This window comes from Myxine glutinosa, chromosome 4 (assembly GCF_964187855.1).
Source record: "Myxine glutinosa chromosome 4, kmMyxGlut1.1, whole genome shotgun sequence".
Taxonomy (NCBI): domain Eukaryota; kingdom Metazoa; phylum Chordata; class Myxini; order Myxiniformes; family Myxinidae; genus Myxine; species Myxine glutinosa.
In genome coordinates, this window is record NC_136264.1 from 15,063,939 (window position 1) to 15,077,576 (window position 13,638).

The 13,638-nt window shown below is 42.9% G+C and overlaps 1 protein-coding gene across 1 annotated transcript in view; it reads right to left on the reverse strand.

The window, feature by feature from the left end:
• Window positions 1–458: 458 nt before the first annotated feature.
• The window catches only part of LOC144891575 (dynamin-like GTPase OPA1, mitochondrial), a 180,747-nt gene continuing 167,567 nt past the window's right edge, over window positions 459–13,638 (reverse strand). Inside the window, 12 exon segments of the mRNA XM_078775183.1 lie at window positions 459–733; window positions 935–1,014; window positions 1,167–1,277; window positions 2,720–2,813; window positions 2,915–3,031; window positions 3,290–3,430; window positions 4,511–4,590; window positions 4,837–4,945; window positions 5,091–5,243; window positions 5,913–6,078; window positions 7,097–7,173; window positions 10,241–10,305. Coding sequence (XP_078631309.1) covers window positions 950–1,014; window positions 1,167–1,277; window positions 2,720–2,813; window positions 2,915–3,031; window positions 3,290–3,430; window positions 4,511–4,590; window positions 4,837–4,945; window positions 5,091–5,243; window positions 5,913–6,078; window positions 7,097–7,173; window positions 10,241–10,305 — 1,178 coding nt within the window. The 3' untranslated portion in view covers window positions 459–733; window positions 935–949.

Consider the following 13,638-nt stretch of genomic DNA (forward strand, 5'->3'; position numbering starts at 1 on the left):
GCCCCATTTCCAGTAAGCCAGTACTTGATTTGCCAATCTCAGAAGGATGACAGGCTGAGTCAACCCACCTGGTTTTATTTAACGGCACGACAGGGGTTCAAACTCAAGACCCTAAGATGTTGAGCCAGGCATATTATCCGTATCCATTAAACCAACACCAGGCCTGATGGTACAATGCAGTTTGAGGTTTATCAATATAGTCTTGCATGTTTACATCATTTTTCTATGACATGACAATACACCAGCAAATCAGTGGTTCTCCAATGTCTCCGTGAAGGTAGCGATCGAAGATGTGCATTATATTTTACAAAGGTCACCACTGGCTGTGGCATTTCTCAAATATAGTTCGACAAATTAATTGCCACCAAAGGCATCGAAAAAGGAGGAATCGAGTCAGACTTAGACACCGTTCGTACCACAGCGCCCTCCGATGCCAAGATATGGGATGGAAAGAAACGTGTGAGGCATGTACAAAGTTTTATTCTCAAGGAACCTGTGTCAAACATTTCGATTGAACAGCAGGCACCCCTCGAAGCCTGACACCCATGTCAAGGCCACGCACATACATGGTCTAATGACCACAGCACAGTCAACTGACCGACAAAGATCGACGATTCAAGCGAGCTTGTAATATATTATTTTTACATCATTACCAAGGTGTAGATAGGAACGAGGAGAGTGCAGAGACAACTTCGACAGGTGGACATCAGTCAAACATTCTTACAATCCATACCTGCAAAAGAGAACCAGGTGTGGTGTTCCAATCAGAATGCATTATAGTTCGATCAAGAGGATTGAAGATGGGTGTGGGGAGTCAGGAAAATTAGAAAAATAACCGGGTAAATGTCAAATTATGCACTTGATCATCATTGCATTGCATTTTGACAGATCAGCAAGTCCAATGAAGACTAAAGGACCACTCCAGGACACTTACCAGGAAGTGCACAAGTTACTTTTCCTTCCGTAGCTCATCAATGAAAGCCTCAAGCTTATCCTGAATTTCCCTCACCCTCTCTGCAAAGTCGGACAAAAAAATGGAAACAAGTAAAACCAAATAAATGCCTTCAAACTGTACAAGTAACTCACAACGATATGCTAACCTTGCAATCGGGTCCTCATTAAATTTTTTTTGATAAACACGCATCCAAGAGATGACTGGTGCTTACTCAAATCCTCGGCAAGCTGAACCCTGCGACCCGTCAGAAGGTGCTCCTTCATGCTCTCACTCTCGCCAAAGTCCTCCAGAACTTCCTTCACATTTTTCTCCAGGCGGCGAGCTGTGAAGACGTGCAACAGAGAGCACGTTTTTGTATACAAAGTCAAGGCTTGTGGAAGAGCTAGAACACCTAACGGATCAAGACTCAACAGTACAAAAGGAACAGTAGAAAGAGGGAGAAACACCAACTCAACAGCAGGGTTAAAGGACAAAATAGAGGGAGACTTGAACAAATGAGGGATGTGGGGAGGAAAGAGGGGTAGGTGAGGACACATGGGGTGGACAAGATGGATAGAGAAGCTGGAAATTTGGAAGGAGGAGGGGATTAGGTAGAGGTGGAGAGGGTGGGGTTGGGTTAACGAGGGTGGAAAAGATCATGGTTTTGGATGGGGTATGATTCTGAGATGGTGGTGAACAGCTGTCTTGAACACTTGGAGGGAGGAAGGAGATTGAAGAGGATATGGAGTTTGGTTTTACAGGTGGGAAAAAAAGAACGAATGAGTGGAGATGAGTAGTGATCCTAGATTTTGGTAGTTTCACTCGAAGGGTGGTTGATGGTGGACTGTATGCACCCTGCAGAAAACTTGGGGTGGGGGGGGAGGGGTGCGACAAACTACTGAAAGAGCAGAGGGTGCAAGACCAAAAAGGAAGGGGTTGGCACATAAACTGATATCCAAAACGTTTCGTTAATGGGCCGAGGGTGGAAAAGAAAACCGTGCCGCACGAGTGACATCACGCCCTAAGAAATGTCACTCACGGTCCGCAAATGGCAAAAATTGTTGGTTCATGAGAAAAAAGGAAAAATGAAATAAAAAAATAAAATTTAACTTGAAAGCCAAGTTAAAGGTTAGCCAATGAGTGCTGAGAACATACAAGTACAATAAGAAGCCGAGGATGCAAGATCAAGATGAGGCATTAGAAGTTATTGATCATCATGTAGATTTAGAAATGTTATAACTGAGGGGACAACATCCTTGCTCGCTGATAATCTGCATCTTAATGAAGGGCAAAAAAAAAAGGAAACACTATATTTTGCATTCTTACTTGATCCCCCACAGAAGCCCTCTTTTGCACACCCACTCGATCGCAGACACAATGCGTACTGGTGTTGCAGCTTATCCAGTGGGATAACAACCCATCTGGTTACAGCAGGACAGATTCCCTTTCATAGCTTAGCAACTGAGCAGGTTCTAAATCTGTCCGTTTTGTTTTGCAAGCTGGAACAATAATGTTGGGATTTCCTGCCTTTGCAAGAAATTCTGCTCATTACACATAATTTCATCTTCACAATCTTCCATCTGACAGGTCATACTACTCTAACATGCAAAGTTTTCAAAACATTTTTGGCAACTACCTTGTGGTGGCAAAACTGGAACTCTTTAAAAAGTTCAGTATTCAACTTGTCAGGAAGACAAAGGGGCCTAAGTCCATAAAGAGTGGACATAGCAAATGGCTAAAATAAAATAACTACAAAGGTGATAAAAGAGAATTGTCTATGTTTACCCTCTGTGTTTATAAGTTGCTGCCGTAATGTGTTGGCAGTGATGGTCAGCATCCTCTGGATCCTCCAAAACAATACGACGTTGTTGCAGTCCACCTGCAGGCCCATGGTGGAAACAAAAAACGACCGATTAATGATGATACATTTAATAACATGCTCGCAGACAAGGTCGACTTGTAGAGTTATAAGGCCCTCACCTCTGTGTCGACGATGTTCTTCTGGTAGTAGTAGAAACCCTTTTTACAAAAGTTGCTTTGGACTAGCGCTTTCTTGAGAAAATACTGTCTGTACATCTGATGCCAAGTATCCTTTATCTGCAAGGAATTCACAAGGGCGGGCAGTCTGACAAAGTCTCAAGAACATCGAGACCAGGAAGAATGTCAACCCACATCTCCTTGCCAAAACACACAGCGTTAAGCTTTAAAAGAACATGCTGTCACTTCACAAGGAAAATGGATTCCTTGGTGTATACACCGATGGTGAATGGAATCGACTGGGATCAGGAAAAGATCAACTCCACAATGCCTGCCAGGGCCAATAAATCGGTGTGTGCGCATCCAGTTACCACGTACCGTCATGCCATCTGCCTCGATGCCTCGTGCCTCCAAGTTCTTCCGCACTGTGGTGACCTCGTCCGGGGCCAGGAACGCCGGATGATCCTCTGACAACAGCAGCAATTTCTCAAGCTCGTTCTTCATTTCACAGCATACCACCTAGCCACAAAGGGTTAGCGCTCACCTCGGCGGTTATCCGACAAAAAGTCCGCACCTACCCCTGAGGTTTGAACGATCCACTTCCATTGGATTTTCACAACCAAAACCGCCAACCTGATACCCGATCTTGACGCAACCTCACCGAAAGATTAACCCAAACATTTTGTGATGCGATGCCCATGAGATCATGCTCAGCGGGTAAGTTGAAGATCAGGGATTTGAAACTAACTTTGCACTTTCTCCGTTTGTTGCACAAAGCATGAGCTGTATATATAAAAGATCCAGACTGAAGGTTGATTGTGAAACTTAAATAAGCAGCCCACTCAAACGAGTCACTCAGGCATTTAAATAATAGATTGTTAAGCCTGGTGTTGGGCTAGCGGCTAGGGTGCCAGCTTAGGATCCTAAGATCCTGGGTTCGAATCCCGGTCGATTGCTGAATTAACGCCAGGGGGGTTGACTCAGCCTGTCATCCTTCCGAGGTCGGCTAATTGAGTACCAGTTCACTGGTAATTCCCTGCTTGTCGTAAAAAGGCGACAAAAAGGGTTGGCGGCAGGAAGGGCATCCGGCCGTAAAACATTGCTTCAAAAAGGGGACCAAAAAACAACAACAACCACGGTCCCCGAAAAAGGCCAACCCCCGCTTTGCGGGGAAAAATGGCCTCTAAAGGTGGTTTTTTATTATTTATTGTGAAGCATAGGCTGATCAGATCCATCATAACCAAAAACAGAATTTTTTTTTTTATCACATTTTCAGTGGTAAAGTTTCACCACCACAACAAGCTAGCGAGGTAATGTTCACCGAATACCAACAAGACATCAAATCTCAACTGCAATAGTGTACATGGGCATGAGAGCAATTTGATGTGCCAGCGGATGAATGCTGCAACAAGTGGCAAGTCATGTGTTGGAACAAACATTACACAATTTCATTGTTTGTTTTTACAATTGGCACAAAATAACTAAAAATAAAAATCGACTTGTTGTTCTTGCCATGTGTAACTATATTAGGGTTGACAGCACAGTTTTTCAAAGTATTCACACTGTCATGAAATGCAATATCGTGACGAAAGTGAATACCTGTTCCTTCGTCCGGCTCTTCCAGTGTAACCAACGATCCTGCCAGTTTGGTCCAACCATGTTCTTAATCACAGATTCAGCTGCAGAATGTGTGAGATAAACATCAAATTCCAGGGCTTAAAACAAGGGCTAAACACTTGTGCATTACAGGGATATTGGTGCTGTAAACAGAGCACTGTCGAGGCCACTTGACTGGCAGTTCAAAGAAAAACTGATGTGTGGGTGGCAGAACCAGAAGGAGGGGTTGTCCAGCCAAAACCAAATGTAAAAACATCAGACACACGAGGGACAGTGGTACTAAAAGAGTGCAGCAGTGTAAGACATACTTTCATGAAGTCGAGCTTGCAAAGCTTCTTCCATGAATTGAATGGCGGTGTCCCACTGCTGCTTCTCTGAGATGGACCGGTCTTCCAGAGCGTTGTGCTGGATTACTCGCTGCAGCAAACAGTTAGGAGGCAGTGCATGGTATACGACAAACTTACAGGAAGTTATATTTTGTAGTGTGGGGCTTGAGGATGGGTCAAAGCGGGTGCAAGTTGAAGAATAAAATAAAAGGAGTGAGGGTTTTTAGTAGGCTTACAAGGCAATCATTGGCTTCAAGATTCCACTGGTGTCTCTTGATGCTCTCATCTTTGACGGCCTCCTTCAGCTTGTCAAATATTGTGTCGGCCTCCTTTCCCTGCTGTTCGGTCATGAAGCGGGAAAACTCCTCCTGAAGAACCTCCCAGGCAACCTATTAAAATAAATTGATGAAAATTCAGTATAAGAGGCAGCATACAAAAATAAACAAACAAGAAGATGTCATGCAGAGCACGACACTTGCAAAAGCCTACCCCACTCCCCCCCCCCTCTCCCCCCAAAAAAGGTTGTCATGGATACATCAGATTGTCCATTTAATTAACATTAAAAACTGACGATCTTAATCAAAGCTCGGGTCAATAGGATTAAAATTGATGATTTTTCAGATGAAAATTGACGATTTTTGAAGTTTGACCTGAGGTGACCTTTGACCTTTTGACCCCAAAAATAGTTGGTTTTCCACTTTCATGAGGTACTATGCAATTGCTGTTCAATTTATAAGTCAATCGGATGAAAAATGACTATTTTCGGAATTTGACCTCAAGATGACCTTTGACCTCAAAATCAATAGGCTTCTTCCTTATGACCAACTCTACCATTTGGTGAGGTTTCATGATGATCGGCTTAAAATTTTGACATGTAGGCAATTGACAGACAACCAAACAGACAGACAAACAGACAGACAGAATAACGCACAAGACCCGACCAATATACTTGAAAAATCTTCAATTTTGCAAGTAATAAAGCCAAACTCAAAGGCTTCATGTTTAGAGCGTCCGCTATAAAATACATCACATGGTGAGGAAGTGCCAAGCGAGCGTACCTCGACGGCACGCCGGGGAAGTTGCTTGTCTGCCCACTGCCTGAGCCTAATGTCCACAGTTGTGTTGAAAGTCCCTGCATTGCCAGATTGTGCTGCAGGTAAGTAGATGTTCTCGATGACATGTGTGGCGACTCGGTCCCATAGCTTCCGTTGCAATATCTCCTCCCTGTCAAGAAACAGTTATCGGCAAGACCAGACCAAGGCAGTGCTCTCACAAAACCATGCCACAGCAAACAGGGTTCAGTACACAAAAAAAAACAATCTTTGCAAATTATTGCAGTTGTTCACAAATCAAGGCCATCAGTCTCTGCACAATTAACTTTACATTTAGAAAAGTCGAAAGCAAATGAAATGTGAAGGCCGAGAGCATGAAGGTGCCCAACCCAAGAATATTCGACAAATTGCAATGCGACAAAACCACAAAAGTACTCATCACCAAAGGAGATAAGTACACAGTCATACATCCTGTTTTCTTTTTGCACCAAAATCAGAAACAAAAATCTACCTCGACCCTTTTAACGAGACGCAATATTGGACCTGGCACTAAAGTTAGCATTTGCAAATTTGTCTTTTGATAAAAGGATGAATCTCGCGTCGAGAAAGATTAACCAGCTGTCATCGTGAGATAAGTCGGCATTCCATCATGTGGAGAATTGTGGGCGGCAGTTTTACAGGTTAAAGGGGAATCTGGAACCTATATTTGCAGTGAATGGTATGGAGAACACATTCCAAACTGAAAATGGCTTTTTATGACTCGCTCTCACCCCAACTAAAATCAAAACGTGACACAAGTGGTGCCTCAATCATCAAAATAAATACAGATAAGAGGAAGACCTAATTGAAAGCTGAAAACCCACGCTCTCAGAAGCTTGTTCCACTAGTCTCGCTTTAACGTTTAAACAAAAAAAGCACCATGATGACATCATCACATTCCTTGGTCACAAATCAAGTCATTACTACCAAAAAATTCGATATTTCCGAGGGGGATTTCCAACTAACCGAGTGGAGTTTTGGACAGATTTATCTTGAAGGAGTACAGAACTCTTTCATTCATTAAAATAGCAGTCGATGAAATCACTTTAAAGATTAGGCCTCAGTGAATCCAGCAATGGATCCAGGTGGGAATTTTGAGGCTGTCCAGGGAACATAACGTACAATATTGAAGGTTTATTTCAAACACGTACCAGTGTCTGGGGGTGACATTGGAAAGGCTGAGGACTTCATCGAGAATCTCATTTTTGGCTTTTTCATACAACTCATTCTGAAAGAAGAAAAAAAAAAGGAAGGCTGTAGTTTTCAATAAGCAGCAAAAAGGCACAAATGTCTTGGGATAACCAATAGAAAATGAAAGCAACCACAACAAACATGGCTCCAAGATTTTGTAATAAAACAATGATTGTTTAACGTTGCTGACCCCAGTAAGGCCTGCGTTTGTGCTCACAATCACCTAATTATGCCTAAGATAATAAACAAACAAAGAAGTATTTTCAAAATAAAGTTAACCTGGAGATTAGTTGGGAGACAACAAGCATAACTGCTCAATGACTGTGTTTAAACAATGGGTTAGAGGAGAAGATAAAAACAAGAAAAGGTGCATTTTCTGATGATGTACACTGCCTATAGAAAGTATACACCCCCTTTCAAAATTTTCACCTTTTGTTGCCTTATAGCCTGGAATTAAAATGCATTGAATCAGACTTTTTCTACCTTTATTTACACATGGTAACCCACAACTTCCAAAGGAAAAACGAATTCTATAGATTTCAGAAAATTAATTTCAAAAACAAAACTAGAATATCTTCGTTGGACAAGTGTACACCCCCCCCCCCCCCCCCCCCGAGGTAATAATTGGTGGAAACACCTTCAACAGAAATTACAACTGTGAGTCTGTTGGGATGGGTCTCTACCAACTTTGCCCACCTTGATTGGGCAATATTTGCCCCTTCTTATGGAATAAAACTGTTCAAGCTCAGTCAAGTTGTGTGGGTAGTGTTGATGGACAGCAATCTTCAAGACAGCCTCAGATTTTCAATTGGATTTAGGTCAGGGCCCCAACTCAGCCACTCACGGACATTTCTCTTTTTGTTCCTTAGCCACTCCAGTTTAGCTTTGATTGGGTGCTTCAGGTCATTGTCATGATGAAAGGTGAACTTCCATCCCAATTTCAGCTTTCTTGCAGCAGGCAGCAGGTTTTCCTCTAGGGTTTTTCTGTATTTTGCTCCATCGATTTTCCCTTATATGCTGACAAGTTCCCCAGTCCCTGCTGATGAAAAACATCCCCATAAGATGATGCTGCCAACACCATTTTTCACAGTTTCACAGTAGTTATTGGGAGATGTGCTGTGTTGGGTTGGGTTTGTGACAAATGTAGCATTTTTCATTTCGGTCAAAAGGTTCCATCTCGGTTTCAACACACCACAAAACTTTTTGCCACATGGCTTTAGAATCTCCGGAGGGGTTTTTTGCATACCTCATACAGGACTCAAGGTGGGGTTTTTTTCAGTAATGGCTTCCTTCTTGCCACCCTACCATACAGGCCAGACTTGTGGAGTGCTTGGGATATTGTTGTCACATGCACACAGTGACCAGTCTTTGCCATAAAGGCCTGTAGCTCTTTCAAAGTTGCCATTGGCCTCTTGGTGGCCTCTCTGATCAATCCCCTCCTTGCTTGGTCATGCAGTTTGGAAGGACGGCCTGATCTAGGCAGTGTCTTGGTGGTAGATACGCCTTCCACTTCCTAATGATCGTCTTGACTGTGCTCCATGTGATATTCAAGGGCTTTGAAATATTTTTATATCAATCCCCTTATCTATGCCATTCTACAACTTTATCCTGGAGGTCTTTTGAAAGCTCATTTGTGCTCATGGTTGAGTCTTTGTTGTGAAATGCACTACCCAGCAGAGGAAACCTACAGGAACAGCTGATTTTATTCTGAAATAATCAGAATCACTACACTACAATTTAACACAGGTAGAGGCCAATTAACTTTGTGTGTGATTTTGAAGGTGATTGGTTATACTTAAGCTAATTTCCAATTGCTACAATAAGGCGGTGGACAATTATCCAACCAAGATATTCTAGTTTTGTATTTCAAGTTAATTTTCTGAAAATTGTAGAATTTGTTTTTCACTTGGAAGTTGTGGGTTACGATGTGTAAATAAAGGTGGGAAAAGTCTGATTTAATGCATTTAAATTCCAGGCTATTAGGGTAACAAAATCCTGACAATCTCACACTCTCACAATGTCGCTTCGAAAAGACCGTCTGGACAACCCTCCCCATATAATTTCGCAACAATCCTCTCCAATAAGTTTTCTTACTCAATCTCTTGGATCTCACAATCTGCCATGATCTTTCCTGGGAAAAACACATTTCCAAGCTGGCCTCCAAAGCCAGTCGCCGACTGGGCATTCTCCGTCGTGCGAAGTCCTTCCTTGGCACACCTGAGCTCCTCACCACATACAAGGCTTTCATCCACAGCTCAATGGAATACTGCTCCCCCCTCTGGGCTGGCGCTCCTGCATCACACCTCGCTCGGCTTCACGCTGTTGAAACCAAAGCTTTCAGAATCATTGGAATCTCCCACGATGAAGCTAACTCCGAGGGCCTTTCACTCACTCAACCACAGGTAGGTTGGTGGTCTTTCTGTCTTCTACCGACTCCTCTCCGGCCTTGCTCCCCCAGCTCTCTCTGTGCTGTCCCCCTAATATTCCTAGAGGTCGCACAAGATCTGCCTGCAACCCTCTTCTGGTGAAACTGCCAAAAATCAAGACTCTCTGCTCACCTTCACTCTTTCATTCCCCTTTTCTTCCGCCTCTGGAACAAACTCCCTCACTCTCTTCAATCCCACTCATCCCTCTAGGTCTTTAAAACAGCTGTTCACCACCATCTCTTATCTTCCCCCATCCAAAACCTTGATCTTTTCTACCCTTGTTAATTCACTCCAGATCCACTTTTCTGAAATACCGACTTCTTTCCTGGAAGTCCTAGCAGTGTCCATGTGTTATTTTACCTCTCCCACCCCCACCCCCTTTCCAAGCCTCCTCCCCCAAAGCCCTCTACCTTGCACAGATCTCCCGATGTCCCTGCTCTCAAATGTTGTGCTTTCCCCTCTCTCCCCATCTTGTCTCCCGCTCCCTTTATTTCGTCTTATGTGTCAGTTTTTTTTTTTGGTCATTAATGTTAGCTCTTACACGAGCCTCGATCTTGTAAGCAAAACAGAAAAAAGAAAAAAAAGGTGAAAATTTTGAAATGGGGTGTAGACTTTCTATAGGTACTGTAAATATTTTGTATGGACAGCAGTTGTCAGACAACAAATAAAGTGGCTTACCCTGTCGAGCTCCCGTAACCTCGGGTAATTGTTCTTCCATTCCGTTTCAAGGTTGAAGCGCATGGCTGAGGAGCCACGCATTTAAAAGACAATGCAAAAGGATGGGTGGAGAGGGGGGAGGGGAGTATGAAAATAGAATCGTAAATTTATGCCCAAGGCATAAGAGTATGAATATTGCATCGTAGCCACAATAAAACCAACAATGCCTGGACACCTCTTTTAACGTAAAAAAAAAAAAAAATGCCCATTGGCTATGATAATCTATGTTACAATACATGTAGGGATTAACTTGATGCTCTTCTCTCCTTCGGTGTACTGCTGCGACTGCTGCGTATCCCTCCTGTCGTCTAATTGGGACTTTATAATTTGGTATCAATGGGTTTGAGCTTCCCCCTATTTGATTTCCGTGGATCCTCGTGGTAAAGCTCTGTCTGCTTTGTTGTCGTCTTGTCGCATACATCCGGCAAGCCGGTGCCTGCATTTTTAGTATACAGTACACATTGCATCATGTGGAGATTCATGGGCATTTTTTGTGGGCAGAAGTTTTACGGCTTAAAGGGGAATCTGGGACATATATACATACACACACATATATGTACATACAGTCACGTGAAAAAGTAAGTACACCCCATGTAAAGTTTTGACTTTTTCAACATATTTCAACATACAGCTATTTGATCTTCATTTTAACAATATTGATAGATAAAGGTGATATAATATAACAAATATCATGAAACATTTACATTTTGTAGTCCATTGTATAATTTAAATAAACATAAATGCAAATTTCGCATGTGGAAAAAGTAAGTACACCCTTGGCTCTAAAAGGTGGTATTGCCCCCTATGGCAGAAACAACCTCAAATAGGCGTTTCTTATAACTGTCTACCAGTCTCTGACATCTGACTCAATAGGAGACATGCTGAATGGAGAAGGTGGATCAGACTCGGCAACGGTTGCTCGAGTGAGATGTGCATGGAAGAAGTTTCGGGAATTGAGTGGCATGCTGATGATGAGGGGAGTGTCGTTGAAGCTGAAGGGAAAGGTGTATGCTGCATGTGTGAGAAGTGTTATGATTTATGGGAGCGAGACATGGGTAATGAACGTAGAGCAGCAACGAAGGTTGGAAAGGGTGGAAATGCGAATGGTTCGACGGATGTGCGGAGTATCGTTGAGAGAGAGGAAGACAAATGATGAATTGCGAAAGATGATGGGAATAGAGCCTGTGATTGATGCTGTGAAGAGGAACAGGTTGAGATGGTTTGGTCATGTGTTGAGGAAGGATGAAAGTGACTGGTTGAGAAGAGTGATGGAAATGAATGTAGAAGGAAGTAGAAGACGGGGAAGACCGAGAAAGACTTGGCTAAAGATGGTGGAAGAAGAAATGCGGGCAAGGGGGTTAACAAGGAGAGATGCAGAAAATAGGGCAAAATGGAGAAGATTGTCATGGGGACCGCAAGGCTAACCCCCGCTCTAGCAGGGAAAATGGCCTTTTAAAATGCATGTTGTTGTTGTTGTTGTTGTAGTCTCTGACATCGACTGGGAGACATTTTTGCTCACCCCTCCGTGCAGAATTCTTTCAGCTGTGCGATGTTTGAGGGGTTTCTTGCATGCACAGCTCGTTTCAAATCCCGCTACATCATGATGGGATTTAGATCCGGGCTTTGACTTGGCCATTCCAGAACCCTCCATTTCTTTCTTTTCAGCCATTCCTTGGTGGATTTACTGGTATGTTTAGGGTCATTGTCATGTTGCAAGGTCCACCTTTGGTTGAGCTTCAACTTTCCGACAGATGGCCTTACATTATCCTCAAGCACCCTCTGGTACAATGAAGAATTAATAGTGGATTCTATGATGGTGAGCTGCCCAGGCCCTGATGCAGTAAAGCTGCCCCAAACCATAATTTCCACCGCCATGCTTTGCAGTTGGTATCAGGTTCTTGTGGTCAAATGCTATCTTTGGTTTTCGCCAAACATGTCTTCTGGTACTGTGGCCAAATAGCTCTACCTTTGACTCATCTGTCCAGAGCACATTGTTCCAGAAGTGCTGGTCTTTGCCTAGGTGTTCATTGGCAAACTTTAGTCTTGCCCTGATGTTCTTTCTGGACAGCAAAGGTTTCCTCCGAGCACACCTCCCATGTAGATCAAATTTGGGCAGCCTCTTTCTAATGGCAGACTCATGCACTTTGACTTCAACAGTGGCAAGAGCTACCTTGTAGGTCCAGTGATGACATTCTGGGGTTCTTAGAGACCTCTTTCAGCATCTTGCGGTCTGCTATCGGGCTGAACCTTCTGGGGCGGTCTGGCCTGAACAAGTTGGCAGTTGTTTGGAATCTTCTCCACTTGTAGATGATCTTCCGGACAGTCGAATGATTGATTTCAAATTGTTTGGAGATCTTTTTAAATCCCTTCCCAGACTCGTAGGCATCTATAACCTTCTTTCTGAAGGCCTCAGAGAGCTCTTCTGATCTAGGCATGGTGATGCCGCACACTTCAACAACAAAGAGCAAACCAAACTAAATGTCTGAGGTTTAAATAAGACAGGTTCGTCCAAGATCTTCTCCAATGATGTTCCAATCATTTGCACCTGAGCTGGTGCACCTGATTCTAATTTTAGGTATTTGAAGTAGTGATAAATGTAGGGGTGTACTTACTTTTTCCATGTGCGAAATTTGCATTTATGTTTATTTAAATTATACAATTGGCTACAAAATGTACATGTTTCATGATATTTGTTATATTATATCACCTTTATCTTTCAATATTGTTGAAATGAAGATCAAATAGCTGTATGTTGAAATATGTTGAAAAAGTCAAAACTTTACATGGGGTGTACTTACATATATATATATACAGTGGTACCTCGGCTTACGAGTTTAATCCGTTCCGTGACGGAGCTCGTAAGCCAAATCGCTCGTAAGTCAAAGCAAATTTTCCCATTCAAATGCATTGAAATGCTATTAATCCGTTCCAGCCTCAAAAAAAAAACACCAATTTTTTTTGTTAGGTGCTTTTAAATAACAAAAATGTACTTTATAAATAACAAATAATGTATAAACAAGCACGACCTCGTATATACTGGCACGACCAGAGGATGGCACCTGTTGTCATCATATTAAGTGCAAGATGTTCTGCATCGTAAGTTGGTACACCGTGGTCTTTCGGCGGTGTTTAAGCCGGCCGTCTTGGCTTCTGTCACCATTGGCATTGAGTCTTTCGATGTAGGTAGGTCGTTGTGTGCCGGTGCCTTGGCCGAATTCCTTCATTGCTGCATTGTTAGCTCACCTGGTTTTTTATACCACATCTTTGGTTATCGGACCAGCGAATGACGTCATCTCCAAAGTATGGCTTATTCTCACTTGTCTTGGACGATCTTCTACTTCTAGCCTTCCACCGTGCAT